Genomic DNA, 18157 nt, shown 5'->3' with positions numbered 1-18157 from the left:
GGAGTGTGGGTGGTGAAGCTGCCCAGCAGAAACTGTTGCTTCCAACAGCATACTGGTGCTCCGTCACGGGTGCAAGCTCCCGTGTCGATTGGTGTACCAAATTCTTTACAGGAAAGAGAGGCAATCCAGGAAGTGTATAGTGAAAACGCTTTTATTTGCCACCCTTTCTAGCTTGGCATGGATGGCACTGTGCTAATCTTATGCTTAAAAACTCTGCTAGTAAAACAGACATTTGAGGTGAGCAGACCTAGAGACTGGTCCTGCAGCTGAACTCCTACCAAGAACACCAGTGTTCTGCCAGCACTTCACAAATTGCTAGCAATCTCCCTTGGAGTAGAGGAGCTACTCCCCTGCAATTCGCAGGCACCGAAATGCAAAGTCTGGTCTACTGAGTTGCCGCTCCCTGGCCAACCCGACATAGCAGCACCCCAAGAAGAGGACTCTGTGCTCCTAAAGGTCAGATCTGTCCCCCCACCAAGTGAGGACACCAGGCCCAACCGGAGCTGCACAGGACCAATGCCTGGGGCACAGGTCCCCTTGCAACAAGCAGAGACCATGAGAGTCTTGTCAGGACTTCAATGACAAAGCAGTCGTTGAGGGAAATCCGCACTGGTGAGACCCAACTCCCAGAGTGACCCAGCAGTCCTGGTTTTTCGCCCTCAACCGGCAAAACCGATGACCACAAGGCGCCAGGATGCACAGACCCCAGCCGACCTTCCCGCTCTGCACCATAACTCCTCAGCCCGGGTCACCACAAACCAAATGTGCTCCCTTGTCCCTCGGACCCTTGTGACCTGAGCCCCCTGTTGGGAGCTCCTGGACTTGTCCTTAAGTCCCCCTCTGCAGCCTGTTTCTAGGTGCCCCCCCCTTTCTCCTTACCAGCGTAGCGCATACAGCTAGTAACGCAACCAGCACCTCTGCACCCGGACGCTCCATAGCAGGTAAAGAGAAACTGCTAGAAGTACTTTGGACCTTGGCCCCCTACGATCCTACGTCCTGGCGGAGACCCCCTGAAATCAAATGCACATAACTGCATGCATACGTGCCTTTTCTTCCATAGAGTCTTCATGCATAATGCTTTCCTAAGTAAACATTTTACTTACCTGCTGAAAATAAGTATTCTAAAAAGTAATAACCTACTACTGAGGTTCTTGTTATCAAAATGTATATAAAAATACGACTTATTTTTCTAAATTGGTCTTGGATTTATTCACGAGTGTCTGTCTCATTTATTGCCTCTGTATGCGTCAACAAATGCTTAGCACTACCCTTTGATACGCCTAACTGCTCGCCCATACTACCACAAAAGCGAGCATTTGGGATATCATTTGTGCCTCTGTAAGCCAATCGTGGTTTGCCTGGACTCTTTACACAGTGTATCTTATTGTGGTCCATTATACAAAGAGCCAGCTTCCTACATTGGTGGTTCAGCGGTGGCATACAAGACTTTACATTTGCTGATACCACTTGGTCAATGGGTGATTCCACTAAGTAAATCCACAGCTGACATTAGTTAAAATAGATTGGTTTAGTTTTGTCGATTTTTTCCAAATCTTTAAAACCGGAACAGTTAGGGCCTTCGTTAAGTCCCCAGTCCATTTGTAGTAGATGTGTAAAAACTTGCCTAGACAGTTAGGCCTTCCAAAAGTATAGTTTGCTAGATTGTTCCTAACTTTCTAAACAGGTCAAAACTGATCTAATACCATGTCTGAGACAGAGTAATACCCAGGCGCTCAACCTAAGTCCTTACAAAAAACGTAAGTTAGCTCAACTTAAGGGCCTCTGCACAGCATGGGACCATGCCATGGGGACTAGACCTACAAAGGACTATCTCCATAATCTACTTGCTGAGCATGATAGAGTCACGGCAATGGAAGGAAATGCAAATGACACAGGATGCAGGGGCTAGTGATGACAAGTCTGTGATATCACCCGCTGGCACCACCTCTACTGGAAGTAATACTAGTAGTACCCCAGATGATGTCAAGGATGAGGATCCTGAACTTCAGAAACTAGCCAGGAGACTGGCTTTAGAAACCAAAATCTTAGCTATAGTCAAAGAGAGTGCGGAGATGAGCCTAGGACCCATCTCTTGTGGCAGCAGAATTATAACTAGGGAAAAGACTAAACTTAGGGCCTTAAAATCCCCAGAGGGATTGTCCACAAATATGTAGAAGGTGATGATATCAGCAAATGGTTTACAGCCTTTGAGAGGCTGTGTCAAATGAAGAAACTCAGTCAGAAGTATTGGGGCGCTATACTCTGGAAGCTGTTCTCAGGAACGTGCAGGGATAGACTCCTGACACAGAAAGAGGCAGAAGCTGAGTCCTATGACCTCATGAAAGACATCGAGATTGAGAGCTCACCGCTAAAGAGTACAGGATCAGGTTCAGGGAAACTCGTAATACCTCTAATCAGATTTGGGTAGATTTTGTAGACTTCTCAGTCGAAACACTAGGTGGCTAGTTAAAAGGTAACAAGGTGCAAGACAATGTTGAGCTTGATAATCTTATTATGAAAGAACATCTATAAAGTACTGCGATTCCAAAAAGTTGCATCAGTACTTGGTGGACCTAGGCCCAGCCTCTCCCCAGGAATTGAGAAATAATTCGGACCACTGGGTCAAGACTAGGGTAACTGTGAAAGCTGGCTCACCATATACTATACCAAAAAGAGGTACGTGTGTAGTGAGTCCAGTGGATCGCCAGTGGTTGTACAGAGGCCAAATAGATAACACTAATGCTCTATTTTGTGGTAGTGTGGGCAAGCAGTAAGGGTTGTGTTACCGCATTTGTTGTATACACAGTGGCAATAAATGAAACACTCAATGAATAAATAAGAGATCAATTTATAAAAATAGTACTTTGGTACATTTATTTACGAAGACCGCAAAAAGTTTAAATACGTTTTTAAATAAAAATACTTTTCCGTTTCAAAAGTGGACACTTAAAGCAATTTTCCGTCTTTGCAATCTTAACATATGGAGGAAAACAATAATGCATTTTACATGTAAGTATGCAACTTACAATTCCAGTCTTCGGGTTTCAGGGTCAGCAGAGGGCAAGGTTCAGGTAAGCACAAACACTGCACCACCAGCGGCACAGGGGCGGTCGGGTGCAGAGGTCAAATCTAGAGGTTGGGTCCAATGTTACCCATGGAAACTGGGGGTGCTTGCAGGTAAGTTAAGCAGCTGCTGGGCTCAAGCTTCTGAGGTTTAGGCAAGCACGAGGAGCCACAAGGGAGCACCAAACATACAGGACCAGAGGTACACGGGCAGTCGGGTGCTGGGTACAAACATGGGGTTGTGCGCCCAACGAAACTGAATAAAGGAACTTGGTTTTGAAAACAGGCTGCAGGTGTCAAACCGGACGCTGCATGAAGGACACCAGTGACAGCCGAGGTAAGCTGGGATGCTGTAGGTCGCAGGGACACCGTCAAAGAGCTCTCCAGGGGCTTCGAGTGCAGGGGTGTCCTTGGACGTCGGGTTTCTCTTCTTGGAGCCGGTTGGGGGGAGCCTTTAGATTGACATTGCAGGTGTCATCATGGAGTCCAGGAGGGGTCAGTCACCGCTGAACTTGGACTCAGGATTGCTGGGGAACCTTTTCTGGACCGGTAGGCCACGTGGACTCGGGCTCGAGGCATCGGGTGCAGTGTGGTCAGGGATCACGGATCTGGAGGGCACCAGAGTCCTTTGTCTTAATTTCTTGGGGACAGGTCCCATGTCCTCTGGAGTTCTGGTCTTTGTTGGAGGCAGGCAGTCCTCCCAGGGTTTTGGAGGTCACAGGCTGCAGGACAGGCGTTGTCTTCAGTCTTCTCTGCAAGGCGTATTCTTCGTCCTTTCTTCTTAGGTCAGCAGGAACTACCTTCAGGGTCTGGGGGAGCCACCTAAATATTATATTTAGTGGTGTTACAGGTGAGTAGCAGGTAGGGGCCACTGGGTTCTTTACTAGGGGTGTCTACACCCACTATTATGCCACCCTTCTGTGGGAGGGGGGCATAGCCCTAGCTCTGATTGGATAAGTCACACCATCTTCAAGATGGTGGGCACTGAAAAGCGTGCTTTACTTCGCCTCCTCTACCTGGGGGGTGGAGTTGGTGAAGGAGGGCGCAGCTCCTATACATACCAAGTTTTCCCATCGGTTCTTCCACCAAAAGTGGGGGTTTGAACTGGGGGCTGCAATCTGCTGCTAGCAGAAAAGGTTAGAGGTCGCATTACAAAGGTGTCAGGCCCTTGAAGCTTCCCTCTCGAGCACTGTACCACCTCTGCCCAGAATGTGCTTTTTTCTGGCCTCAGAGAGCGGGGGCTCTTGACCCAGGTGTCCAGAACCATGTCTGGTGGTGGCAGGCTGCCTAAAGCTAGTCTGAGACCACACCAGGTTTGGTAGATTTTCAGGGGGCACCTCTGAGGTGCACTCTGAGTACATATTTCGATAACTCCCACACTGGCATCAGTGTGGGTTTATTGACAGGAGCAGTTTGGTACCAAGCACTCCTGTGTTCAGTGAAGCCATCATGGTGCTGTGGAACTCAAGTTGTTGAGTTTCCAGCCCATGTACTCTCTATGGCTTCCCTGGCACTTCCAGTATAAAGGAATAGACCTAAATATTGCTCATGCAGAAAAGCCCACAGCTGAGATATAGTGCACTATGGCGTGGGCTTGTAAGGCCTGATAAAGGGGTGACTTACCTATACCTTAGGCAGTGCCGGCTGGCATGGTACACAGGCAGAGTGCCATGTCGACTTTGTAATTTTTGTCTGCACCAGGGCATGCAAGCAGCAGTGGCAGTCTACATGGCCTAGGTGACCCTCTTCAGTCCCAATGCCCTAGGTACACAGGTACCGTTTAATAGGGACATAGAGGGGGTCTGAAGGGCCAATTGTTGCACAGTTTTAGGGATGAAACGCTGGCACAGGGGACCTGGTTGGCAGGGACCCTGCGCACTACAGTTGAAACCATATCATTTTCCGGGCAAAAAGTGGGGGGCTAACCATGTCCACTATATAAAGAGCCAGCTTCCTACAGTGGGTCTGTGCACAGACGTTGCAGAGACCTGTATACATGAATTGAAACTGTACACAGAGGCAGCAGAGACAACAACAGTAGAAGCTAAACATGGAAGTTTCACAAGCCTATCACACAACATTCGGGTGACATTGTCATAATTTACCAGCATAAAACACCTTCCTCATACAATTGACCACGACTGCAACACAGTTTTCTTCAAAAAGCTCATTACTGAAAGTATATTTTCAATGCTAGCAACTTCTCATTCTTTACCTGTTTCCCAGAAGCTTTTTCCATAGCCTTTACCATCTGGAGCACAGAATAGCCAGTGCCTGTCCCCAAGTTGTAGATCTGCAATGATAGATCAGTGAAGTGAGATTCAGCGCAGGTCCTAGAACACTGTATCGGAGAACACATAGTTCTGAGAGATCACTAGGGTGTTGGGGAAGGGTCATGCACCTAAAAACTGAATTGATTTAGTATTATAGGACAGAGATGAACAATTAACCAATTCACAACCACAACTTACTTTGCAGCCGCAGTTTTCCTCCAGCTTCTTCAGAGCAGCAACATGACCTTTCGCCAGATCCACAATGTGTATGTAGTCACGGACACCTACGTAAAGAGGAAGCACAAGATCAGAGAGGTCTGAGAAATCTAGAGCATGCGCTATAGGTCCGTGGAGCAGTGTGGATAAAAGCTCCGGGAGGAGATAAGGCACCAGTAGGTAACACCCCACTGCCTCCCAAAAGCAGCACAGGCATTGACATTAAAAACATAGCATGAGGGCCTGAAACAATGCCACTCATGAAGCAGCAGAGTTCATTGTGGTGGCAGCAGAAGTGCCACTCTGTACTTTGATAACACTTTGTTTATGTTTAAAATGTTTTTTAAATGTGAACACTGCACTGTACAAATGAAACATCTGAATAAGAAAAGAATATTAATTTCAAGATAGCATGAGTAATTTATCTGGAATTTATAAGTAATATATGTCAGAGATCAGACATTTAGCCAAGAAGTATGCTCAGGAAGGGTCTAAAATGTGGCTGCCTCTCCCAATATTAGGAAACACTAGCTCATGAACTATTATGTCACAGCTGATAGCTGACCTGCTCACACGTTTGGCTCCAAGAGACAGGATATGCCATCCTATCCCAATCAACAAACAAGCATTTTCAATGCAATAGGTCTCGCATTATTAAAGTTTGAGCTGTTGGCATTGCTAATAATAATGCAACACCAATAGCAGCTCAAAGATTCAGTAATGTGAGACCTATTGCATTGCAATTTTTGTTGTTTTTTTTTTTTTTAAATAGCACAAACTTGAGTGAAAGGTGTGTATTTATGTTGCATTGCACAACCAAGAGAGAAAAAAAACATTTCACCAAAAAGGATTGGTGGGAAAGGGGTCTTAAATTTAAAGGACAGTGAGGCGATTCCAGACAGAGTTCCTGCCGCACTTCGGAGAATTACCTTTCTGTAAATCACATGAAGACCAGGCTGCTTGTGGCGTTTGGGGAGCCAAAATCTAGTAGTAGTCAGCCAGTGCAATTTTTTTAATTTTACATTTTATATAGTGTGAAAAGAGCCTTCCAAGGTTTCTGGTAATTAAAGTAGATTTATTCACAGTTCAGCATCCCAGCAAAAGACAGCTTCATCATCTCATTCTTCCCTTCAGTAACTGGCCATCCTCGGAACCTCCATTCCTTTACATTCTCCTTGTAGCTAAGTAACCATCCCATGACATCAGCTCTAGATATCTCTACATAGTGTCACTCTACATGTGAAATGGGGTTGATGCACTTTACAATGAACAAACAACAATTTTCTTTACATTTAATCTTAAGGGAATAAAATAAGGGAAGGGAGAATTAATTAAACGATTGTCAAGTACATCATTTGAGTGCAACATCTTCTTCCAAAAAGGTAGGAGTGGATAATGAGACTTTGTGGTTGTGTGTGTGGTTGTGTGGGTGGCTGTGTGTGTGTGCTTGTGGTTGTGTGTGTGTGCTTGTGGTTGTGTGTGTGTGCTTGTGTGTGAGTGTGGTTGTGTGTTGTGTGTGTGGTTGTGTGTGTGTGTGTGTGTAGTTGTGTGGTTGTATGTGTGGTTGTGTGTGTGTGTGGTAGTGTGGTTGTGTGTGTGGTAGTGTGGCTGTGTGTGGTTGTGTGTGTGGTGTGTGTGTGGTTGTGGTTGTGTGTGTGATTGTGTGTGGTTGTGTGCGTGGTTGTGTGTGGTTGTGTGCGTGGTTGTGTGTGCGTGGTTGTGTGTAAGTGTGGTGTGTGTGTTGTGTTTGTGGTTGTGTGTGTGGTTGTGTGTGGTTGAGTGTGTGTGTGTGGTTGTATGTGTGGTTGTGTGTGTGGCTGTATGTGTGGGTGTGTGTGTGGTTGTGTGTGTGGTTATGGTGGTGATGTGTGTGGTTGTGGTGGGTGTGTGGTTGTGGTTGTGTGTGTGGTTGTGTGTGTGGTTGTGGGTGTGTGTTGTGGTTGGGTGATTACACATCACATAATTACAATGTATTCAATACAACATAAATACACTCCACATACCACTCAGTACTACATAAGTGCACGTCACATAATTACTCTCTACTTAATGCAAGATAAATACACTCCACACAATACCATTCTGAGCCACATAGTAACACAACACATAATTTACTGTACTCAAGGCAACATAAATACACACCTTTCACTCAAGTTCGTGCTGTATAAAAAAAAAAACAATTGCAATGCAATAGGTCTCACATTACTGAATCTTTGAGCTGCTATTGGTGTTGCATTATTATTAGCAATGCCAACAGCTCAAACTCAAAAGAGTTTCAGCTATTGGCATTGTAAATGATAATGGTTGTGTGTGTGGTTGTGTGTGTGTGGTTGTGTGGGTGGCTGTGTGTGTGTGGCTGTGTGTGCGTGCTTGTGGTTGTGTGTGGTGTGTGTGTTTGTGTGTGTGTGTGTGTGTGTGTGTGTGTGTGTTTGTGTGTGTGTGGTTGTGTGTGGTTGTGTGTGTGTGGTTGTGTGTGTGGTTGTGTGTGTGGTTGTGTGTGTGGTTGTGTGTGTGGTTGTGTGTGTGGTTGTGTGTGTGGTTGTATGTGTGGTTGTATGTGTGGTTGTATGTGTGGTTGTAGGTGTAGGTGTAGTTGTATGTGTGGTTGCATGTGTGTGTGGTAGTGTGGTTGCATGTGTGTGTGGTAGCGTGGTTGGTTGTGTGTGTGGTTGTGTGTGCGTGTGGTTGTGTATGTGCGTGTGGTTGTGTGTGTGTGTTGTGGTTATGTGTATGTGGTTGTGTGTGTGTGTGGTTGTATGTGTGGCTGTGGTTGTATGTGTGGCTGTGGTTGTATGTGTGGTTGTGTTGGTTAAGTGTGTGGTTGTGGTGGTTGTGTGTGTGGTTGTGTGTGTGTGTGGTTGTGTGTGTGTGTGGCTGTGTGTGTGGTTGTGGTGGTTGTGTGTGTGGTGGTGTGTGTGGTTGTGTTTGTGTGTGGTTGTGTGTGTGGTTGTGTGATTACACATCACATAATTACACTGTTTTCAATACAACATAAATACACTCCACATACCACTCAGTACTACATAATTGCACGTCACATAATTACTCTCTACTTAATGCAAGATAAATACACTCCACACAATACCATTCTGAGCCACATAATAACACAACACATAATTACACTGCACTCAATGCAACATAAATACACACCTTTCACTCAAGTTCGTGCTATATAAAAAAGACCACAAAATAAAATTGCAATGCAATAGGTCTCACATTACTGAATCTTGAGCTGCTATTAGTGTGGCATTATTATTAGCAATACCAACAGCTCAAACTCAAAAGGGTTTCAGCTATTAGCATTGAAAATGATAATGCCTTTTACTTATGTGTTTATAAACCAGCAAGCGGCATTTACCCACCGCCTGCAGGTTTTCTAAACACATAAATAACAAGATTGAACCTTATAGAGGTGGGAACGTTATGGATTATATAAACCCACAAGTATCTGCCAAGCATAATTATTCCAATGTGTACATTTCCCACATTTCCCAGCCATAACTTTCCATCCCTGGTCTAGCCAACGTTAACATTAACATGAATATTGAATATTTTAGCCCTTCTTGGGAAGAAGAGGGAACAGGGAGATGAAGAGAGTATGGTGTTTGAAAAGGTAGACATAAGGAGAGCGGGAAATATAAACATAAAAAGAAGGAGAAGAGTGGGAGATAACAGAAGGAGGAGACAGGGCAAATAACATAAGTTAGAACAGGAGAACTAGAGAAGGAAAGATAGGTGGGAAAAAGAAATAAAAAGGAGAGAAAAGAGAGGGAACGGAGAGGAGACAACACTGAAAAAATGAAATGAGGAGAAATAGTGAAGAGGAGAGCAATGGTAAATGAATGCTTGAGTTGTTGGTGGAAGCTTTTTTCCTGTACAGAATGCATACTTTTATTAATGATGTTTAATATTCATTTTCTATGAAACAATGTATTCTAATATTTATAAAATCTGAAAATATGTTGATTTCTAAATAGAGTGGATTGGGATGAGACAGACCTTTTAACTGGAAAGATGTTAGTAACAAATTGCATGTTTCTTCGCCTGGGAGGAACGTTCAGCTTGGGTCAAACATGTTTTAGTGCCTTTAATAAGGGCTTTCCTTTCCACCATGCACTAGAGTGCCGTGTCAGATCTGTGCACTGGTGTCCCATCTGCTGCGATTTAATCAGTGAACAAAGGAACCAAGCTGTCAGTATTACGCCATGTGCTTGTAAACACGAATCTGGGCCACAGTGCTAATAAGTACTTAATAACAAGAGGATTGCTGTTTTTCTTGCGGCTGCCAACACATTCGCCGTTTATTAGATTTCTACCACTTGTATGTGACTGCAACAGGCTCTTCAGCGAGCATGGAATGGCAGCCATACTCTTGGCAAACGGACAACCATCAAAACTGGGCAGTACAAAAAAAGAAGAAAAAAAACAGTATACCAGCCCCAGATTTTGTTCAAGAGTGGGTAACTGGGATTTATTACGTCGTTTTTAGTTGAATAATCTGTTGTGGTAGAAATCAAACAGATTCCAAAATATTGGTTACCAGGCGCCTCCATGATAGCAAAGATGCTTTGAGGAATAAATGAGGAACAGGTGTGGTCCAGGGCTAAGTCTTAAGCCTCGGAACCTGGCGGTCACTTCATCTCCATTGCCTCCGATTGTAAATATATGTGTAATGTAGACATGAAAAGAAGGACCTTGTTACCGCTAGAATTGTAAATTTGTGCCATATCAGTCCTTTATGATAAAAATCGAATATGTTCTGCTACTTCCAGTTTGGATGCTCGTTAGTGGTACCAATGATTGTAAACCATCAGAGTGCAGTAACTGGTAAAGTAAAGTTAGCGACTTGAAAATGTGCCCTTGGTGTCATGTGGTGTGAAAGTTATTACGTAAACCAGCAGGCTCATTATCTGTTTGTCAACCGTTATGTCCCCGGTACCCGAGGACGCGCCAGCCTTCTCTGTGTTATCAGCCTTTGGAGTCCGTTAAAGTGTATGTGCACCTAGAAGTGCATGTGATGTATTCAACATTTTACGACGGTCGGTAGGACAGTTGCTGCATGCTTTCTGTAAACAAGCAACGTTCATTCACGTCATTAATGTCATACATGCCAACCTTTCTAGAACAGGAAGGTGGAGGATTTTCAAAATATAAAATCGGGGGAATTAATGTTCCCCATTGACTGCCACTGAAACAGAGGCAATTTCAGGCGGAAGACAGATAAAATAAAGCTACTCTGCCTTCTTAAAACGGGAGTCTCCAGCCGGAATCGGGTCTATTAGCATGTATATTACTTCACACCATTTTTTTTTTTTTCTGTTTAAGGGATAAATGTTCTTTTCTACCCGAGGTTCGGGAAATAGACGGCATCGTTCGTGGCCGGAAAACTGGGAATTTGTTTTACAAACCTGTGCAAAACCCTGAGAAATGGTTGGCAGATAATTGCACAATTGGTCCAAAACACAAGTGCCTTTGCCGCGAAATACCATCCGTTGCAGACCGCCGTGCTTTTGCGAGTGTTTTTGATTGTTTACGTCCCTTTTCTCCTTTTGTTGGTATGGGGGGAAAAAAGGGAACCCGGTGTCCCCAAGTCTAATGGTTCTGTTTTTTAACCATTTGCATCTGCCGCGAAGTGAAATTCCGCGGTGCGGCGCAGACACGGAAATGACCGGTGTTTCCAGAGGCACTTCCGAAGGCATCGACAGTCGAGGGAAACACCGGGAAAATAAATCCTTCCGGGTTGCGGCCTGCCCCCCCATCACCCAAGTCCAGGTGGCCCGAGCCGTTCTCCACCTTTCTTTCAGCGAGAATCGAAGAACGGCCCAAACGTAGGTAAGATGGCAAGTCAGAGCAGAGGAAAATACACACGGTTAAAGCGTGCAGGCTATACAGCGGCGCAAAACATGCCTTTGCGCTGGTCAGTGACCCTCGGTGAAATGGCCCAGGGCACATACACAATGATGCAAAAGGGTGTAGGATAAACTAGAATTGGGGACAAGGTGGAAGGGAAGACAGTGCAGTTTTAGAACGTTGAGCGCAGAGTGTGTGGGCTGCAGAAGACGTAAATCAGAGACCAAGACGTGGAACACAGACAAAATAAAACAAGTGGCGCGCGTGTCACGCCTGTGTCTGGGCACGATCACAGCTCCTCCCACGGCCTATTGGTGTCTATTACCCGCTTGGTGCTTGTAATAGACACCAATAGGCCATGGGAGGAGCTATGCGCGCGCCTCGGGCCAATTGCGTGCAGTCTTTTAGAAGAAGACGCACGCAAAGGCCAATGGGGGAGCTGAAAAGGAATCGCACACGCACAAGCGTGTGCGATTCCAGGGTCGATTTCTGAACCCCGGACAAAAGGACTCTCGCCTGCGTGAGCACTGCTGCACATTGCAACGCAGGTCGCAAGACCTAAAAAACGGGCAAACTGTCTTTGGGCAGCAATGATCTTACCCAACATCTCAAATAGTATAGAAAGATAACATTTCTGAAACATCCAATTTATGAACAGATCAGCAGGTGAATGTCCATGCTACAAAACTGGTGTGAAGTTGCATGGGGTAAATTCCATGTCTGCGGGCAACAAAGCTATCACACTGGTCTGACTTAGGGGATCGGACAGTCTCAGGATTTCTCTGTTCGGAGATGTAGTGACGAAGGGCATATTAAAATCCTTCTCCAACATTAAAGAAGAATATGGACTTTTCCAACCACAGTTCTATTGATACCTTCAATTCAGACACGCCATAGAACCCTATCTATTGGGCTTAGATGATCTACTGGACTTTATTCCCCTCCTGGCAAAATTGACTATGTCTTAGTTCTGTCCCCAAAGAAAACTTTCCAGCATGTACAGATCTTTAATAACTCATCAGACACCTTTCCACAGTTTAGAGAAGTCTGGGAAAATGTTACTGGACATTTGGAAGACAAGCAATGGACCTCTGCCCTAATTACCCCAATCACACCCCAATGAGGCTCTGTGCTCAAAAAGATTTCAATTAATACAATTAAAATATCTACACAGAATATACTTGACTCTGAAATACTATGGTGCTTCCAGCAGGACCCAGGACTGGGATGCCTTAGATGTCGGGCAAAGACGGATGACTTCAATAACACTATTTGGGTCTGCCCACTACTCAGCCCCATTTGGGAAGGGATATTCCATGTATTTCAAGTGACACTGAAACAACTACACTTGAGCCCAAACCTTGCTTTACTAAACTTACTAGAAGACTAGGGCTTCATGAACTGGCAACACCCCACAATTTCGTTCAATGGGGACGTGCCATAGACAGATGCTGCATACTCAAGCTCCACATATATGAGGTCAGGTGCTCTCCATATAAACATAAGATCTGGGTCAGATGTGAAGGATAGTGGGCAGATGAAGTAGACGACCGATGTCGCTTCATACACTTTAAAAATAATACAGGCTGTGATGATGCCATGATGAATACTGATCCGTGTAACTCCGATCCGCAGACTACAGGTTAAGGAAGGCTTTTCTATACAAATGTTATGTGAGAAGTTGCATTGAGAAAAAAATATTTTGGCAGGAAATTGAGCTGTATCCATCAACGTTTGTTGATATTCTGGTCTTAATGATGACGTAAGTTCCACCAGATAAGATAGTGATCAATCCCCCTTGCTTCCATGGCTGTTCTGTGAGAATATTTCACATTGTCAACTATGGACTATGGAACAGCTGATTATGAATCTGGACACATCCCCAAAACTGGCATGCCGGACATCTTGAGTGCCATAAAAAGTGATGTTCCACTGCTGTTTTCTGCAAGTTTTTCTGTTACACACTCATCAGAATCATGCCCATAACTGTACTAAAATGTATGGAATAAACTTCCAAAAATGGTAGAAGCAAATATTCAACATACAATTCCATTACCTTCAAAATCACTAAAGCTAGGCCACACATTAGGATGATACGGACTGTGACACCTGAGCATCTTCAAGGTGATCAACATCTCAGATTTGTGACCTAGAAACGCTGAGGTGGCTGGTTTGTGACAAGTGCCAATGAAAGTTAGGAAGAAGCTAAGAGAGTATGTCTCTGACACCAAATATAGGCTTGAGTACTGCTCACCATTTCAGTTTGCAGAGATGCTGTTTTTATCAACAATGGTTTATGTATTCTGCAGCCAAAGTTCTCAAGCTGCTCCCTTTTTGTATATTTGCACATTGCGTATGTGGTTACACACACACTTGAGCTAGTGGACTTGTAATTGCGATCACTCATGTTTATTTTTTGAACATTTGTGCCAGTTTTCTAGCGCTACCGCATCAAAGATTCACAGCTCTAAGTAACAAGCATTTGCAATGCAATAGGTCTCGCATTATTAAAGTTTGAGCTATTGGCATTGCTAAATAATGCAACACCAATAGCGCAAACTTTAATAATGCGAGACCTATTGCATTGCAAATGCTTGGTTTTTTTCCTTACAAATTTGCTGGGTGGAACCCTGCAGTTTGTGTCGAATTTTGCAAAACTATGGACACTTTTTGCCCTTCTCCTCACAACGTGAACAGCAAACAGAAGAAGACAGCAACATTTCAGGCGATGCAAACTAATTTTGTCTTTTGTCGCAAATGTGAAAAAAGAGTTTATCCACCATTATCCTGATGGTCCTGGCTCGATCGGTGGAGTTGGGTGCTTTACCAAGTTCAGATGGCCATCAGGCTGAATTCCAGAGAGTGATGTCCTTTCCGAAGCTTACAGCTTCTGTTTTGTCAAAGTTGCGCTTGAGAAAATTGACCTTCATCCAGTTGGCAACTTTGGACATGAAGGTGGTTGAGGTGTGGGACTTGTTGTCGGAGAGGGAGAGGATGAGTTGGGTGTTTGTGCATAGGAGATTATGGTGATACCACGGGATCTGATGATGCCAGTGAGAAGAGTCATGCGTATGTTGAAGAGGGTATGACTAATCGTGGATCTCTAAGTGACTCCACAAAACAGGTTGGTGGCCGTGAAGGTGTGAGGTGACAGGCTGATCGACTGTGTGTTCCCTGTGAGGAAGAAGCAGATGCAATGGAGCCCAGGTCCTCTATTTCCAGAGTAGCAGATGCTTTGGATGAGGATGTGATTCGAGAATATGTCGAAAGCACCAGAGAGGTCAAAAAGGCAAGTATCGTCTTTGGCAGCTATGAGGATTTTAGCTGGTAAGGGAAGCATGGAGAAAGATTAGTAGTGAGCCTGTATCTTCGCGTATGCCTATGGTTTCTTCAGGAAGGGACGAATGGTGGCATGTTCTCGGGCTTCTGGGAAGGTGGCAGAGGTGAAGGGAGTTGAGGGTCGGGGTAAGTGCAGAGCAGAGAGGGTTGAGTTCTCTGGTGAAGATTAATGGCGGGGGTCTGTAGGGTCTCCAAAGTGAATGGATCACATGGCTGAGCCTGCATCCATTGCAGAGATCGCAGGCTAGCATGTCAGGCTAGTTCCAGGGTGGATACTCTCATCGGGTTGTAGAGCAATGAGGGAGGATGGGTCCAGTTGGCAGGTAAGGTTGTTGTATTTATTGCTAATTTTGTAGTTCACAAAGTAGTAGATCTAGTTGCAGAGGTCCTGTGAAGGGGTAAGGGTGGTGAAGTTGACAGCAGGGGAGGTGAAGTATTTTACAATTGTGATGAGATTCTGTTTGGATGCTGTGTGGTCAGAAGTGAGTTGGGAGAGAGACTGTGGAATTGTGGGGTTAATAGGTGGTTGTTAAATTTTGTTCTGTACTTCATCATTGAAGGGTGTATTGTATTTTCTTTGGCAGGCTATTTCAGGGATATGAGGCTGCCATCAAGTCCACAACGTGGACACTCACCTTCTAAAAGATTGTACATGTGTTCTTGGAAAGCCCTTAAATCATCTACTTTTCTAGTTTCTTTGCTGCTCGTTGCGGTGGATTCTCAGAGAAGGTAATGAGAGTCTAAACTTCCTTCCAAGTCAATTGCGGGCATGGTACATCACCTTCAAATCTGCAGTACCATAAAACCTTCTTTGTGTGAACTTTCTCTCACTCCCTCAGTTTTGTACTTCTTACTTCTACCAGAAAATCATTCTGGCAATCAGGCAGTACATATATACCTTAAAATTACATAAAACACAGTAGACTTCCCCTTACACAGGAGACAGGCGCAGCACACTCCAATGCTGTTAAAAATTATATGATGTTTTTAATTGCAGTCACATTAAAATGAATTGCACAAGTCTTGAATCATGCAACTGTCTCCAGTTGCTAAAACAGCTTCCTGTAGGTATATTTGTAAGCTCCAAAGTAAAGTGAAATAGCAATCTCTTCACAATTTGTTACACAGAATAGTTTTCTAGCTGGATTCCACTCAAAATCAACTAAAAATAATTAATCCTCCACACATTTGAATTTCTATTTATGGCGGTGAAGTGGAGTGAGGCCTGTGAATGAGGTTGTTTAAATTCACAGGCCTCTGGTGGGCGCAATCAGTTTCTCCAGTAGCAAATATGCTACTGCGATGGTCACATCAAGCAGGGCCTCCAGAATCTGCAACCCTGCTCAGGTATCAATCCCTAGTTTAACAAGCTCTCACGTAACTGGTGTCATTCCCTGGCAACCAGTTGTCTGCTTTAGGTCTCCTATCTTGCTCTTCTAAATTGCTGTCGTCACAGAACCCACAGGTGCCCAGATTACTCACCAAACAGGTTTTATACCTAGCCAAAATAAATAAATTACTTTTACCGCCTTGTTCTGTGAGATGACACAGGGTGAAAATTGTTTATTTTTTTTCCTTTCTATAATGCAGAAAGGGAAATACTGTCCAGTAAAGCGAGTTAACTAGCAGTGTCACAGTACATGTACTAAAATGAATGCGTGTCAGTGCACATATATTAAGAAGAGGTCATGTTGGTCTTATGCTAAAAGCAGGACATAACCCTTTAAATATACAAAGATGACATTCAAATATGTACACACTAAATAGCAGTGCTACTGTATTAAACGTAACATCAACATAAAGTGTTTGCAGTACAGGTTTTACCAACAAAGAAGAACCGTGCACCATTTTTTACCTGTTCCATCACATGTGTTGTAATCATTGCCAAACACACTAAGGTGCTCCCGGCGTCCAATGGCCACCTGCCGAGCAAGAAACAAACACACGTGGTTAATAGTGGTAGTGGCTGACCTACATCCACCCACAGTGGCACGTAACTGACAATAACACCAAAAAGAATGGTTAGAAAAAAGACAAAGAACCAAAAGGCTTGGCCACTCAGAATTGACCACATGGTGCTGTAAGCAGGAGGACTGAGATGGTATATAAAGGTTGACTCAACCAGGTCATGTGAGTGACCAAACTTTGTTGCTTTCCAGGGCCAATATCTGCAGCCGCCACGCACCAGCCTCTGTGGCAGCCCAGGACAAGATTTGCAGCCACCAAGAGCCGACACTTGCAGGACACCAAGGTGTATCTCAATGGAAGGAGGGCCTGGGCACAAGGTCAGAAATGTCACCTATGCCACCGGAGTCTTCATACTAACAATATAATTCCCAACTACTATGTATCAGTAAATGCAGCACAAAACGACTGCACGGCTTCACATCACAAAATAAAAAACAAATTGAGGACTTGGATCCTATCCTTGATGAAAGACATCATAGGGGACAGACCTAAACTCTGATGCAGTAGTATGTTAAGATAATAAAAGAGACAAATTTACGAAGGTAGATACAGAGAGGTTTCTTTGCTGCTGAAATGTAAATTGTACTGTTGAATATTTTGTAATAATAAATGTATTAGTACCACATCTCTAGTTATTCGTGAAATGTCTGCAGTAAGTAATGAATATGCTACTTACCAGTATGCATCTGTTCTTGGCATGTAGGGCTGCTGACATTCATATCTGTGCATAGATCGCCGCCTAGTGTTGGGTCCGGATGTTTGCACGTTGTTGTCCTGGAAGAGTCTTCGAAGTATCCTTGGATAGGTGACTCCTCCCCTGGACTACAGTGCGCATGGGCATCCTCTCCATCCTCAGATTGTTTTTCGCCATTGTGGCAGTGATGGAGTAGATACAGAAAGTGATGACCATGCTTGCAGTAATTCTGAGAGCTGCAGCTGCGACAGGCGCCGGGGAGGAGGGAGGGCGATATGAATGTCAGCAGCCCTACATGCCAAGAACAGATGCATACTGGTAAGTAGCATATTCAGTTCGAGGCATGTGGGCTGCTGAATTCATATCTGTGCATAGAATACATAGCAGTGCCCTCTATTAGCGGCGGCTACCCGTGCCAGCTGCAGCGGTCTGAAAAAGTGTTTTGAGAACAGCCTGTCCTACAGCTGCCTGCTGTTTTGACTGCACATCTACGCAATAGTGTTTTGTAAATGTGTGTGTAGTGGACCATGTGGCTGCTCTGCATATATCATGCAGGGGAATATTTCCTAGGAAGGCCATGGAAGCCCCCAACTTACGTGTTGAGTGGGCTCGTGGTGGAATAGTTAATGTGCGTTTTGCCTTTTGATAACAGATTTGAATACACTTAACTATCCATCTGGCTATCCCTGCTTTGGAGATGGCGTTACCTTTGTGGTGTGGGGCAAAGGCAACGAACAGTTGTTTTGTCTTCCTG

At 44.5% G+C, this 18157-nt stretch overlaps 1 protein-coding gene across 2 annotated transcripts in view; it reads right to left on the bottom strand.

Moving 5' to 3' along the window:
- The window catches only part of GALE (UDP-galactose-4-epimerase), a 104668-nt gene that overhangs the window by 13074 nt on the left and 73437 nt on the right, over nucleotides 1-18157 (bottom strand). For both annotated transcript variants that reach the window (XM_085648311.1, XM_085648312.1), the window contains exons 7-9: nucleotides 16597-16663; nucleotides 5535-5620; nucleotides 5279-5356 (exon numbers count right to left, since the gene is read on the bottom strand). In XM_085648311.1, coding sequence (XP_085504437.1) covers nucleotides 5279-5356; nucleotides 5535-5620; nucleotides 16597-16663 — 231 coding nt within the window. The remainder of the gene's footprint in view (nucleotides 1-5278; nucleotides 5357-5534; nucleotides 5621-16596; nucleotides 16664-18157) is intronic.

This window comes from Triturus cristatus, chromosome 3_2, assembly GCF_964204655.1.
Source record: "Triturus cristatus chromosome 3_2, aTriCri1.1, whole genome shotgun sequence".
In the NCBI taxonomy this organism is placed as follows: domain Eukaryota; kingdom Metazoa; phylum Chordata; class Amphibia; order Caudata; family Salamandridae; genus Triturus; species Triturus cristatus.
Note: the sequence above shows the minus strand (reverse complement) of the source record. Positions and strands in the feature narration are given on the sequence as shown.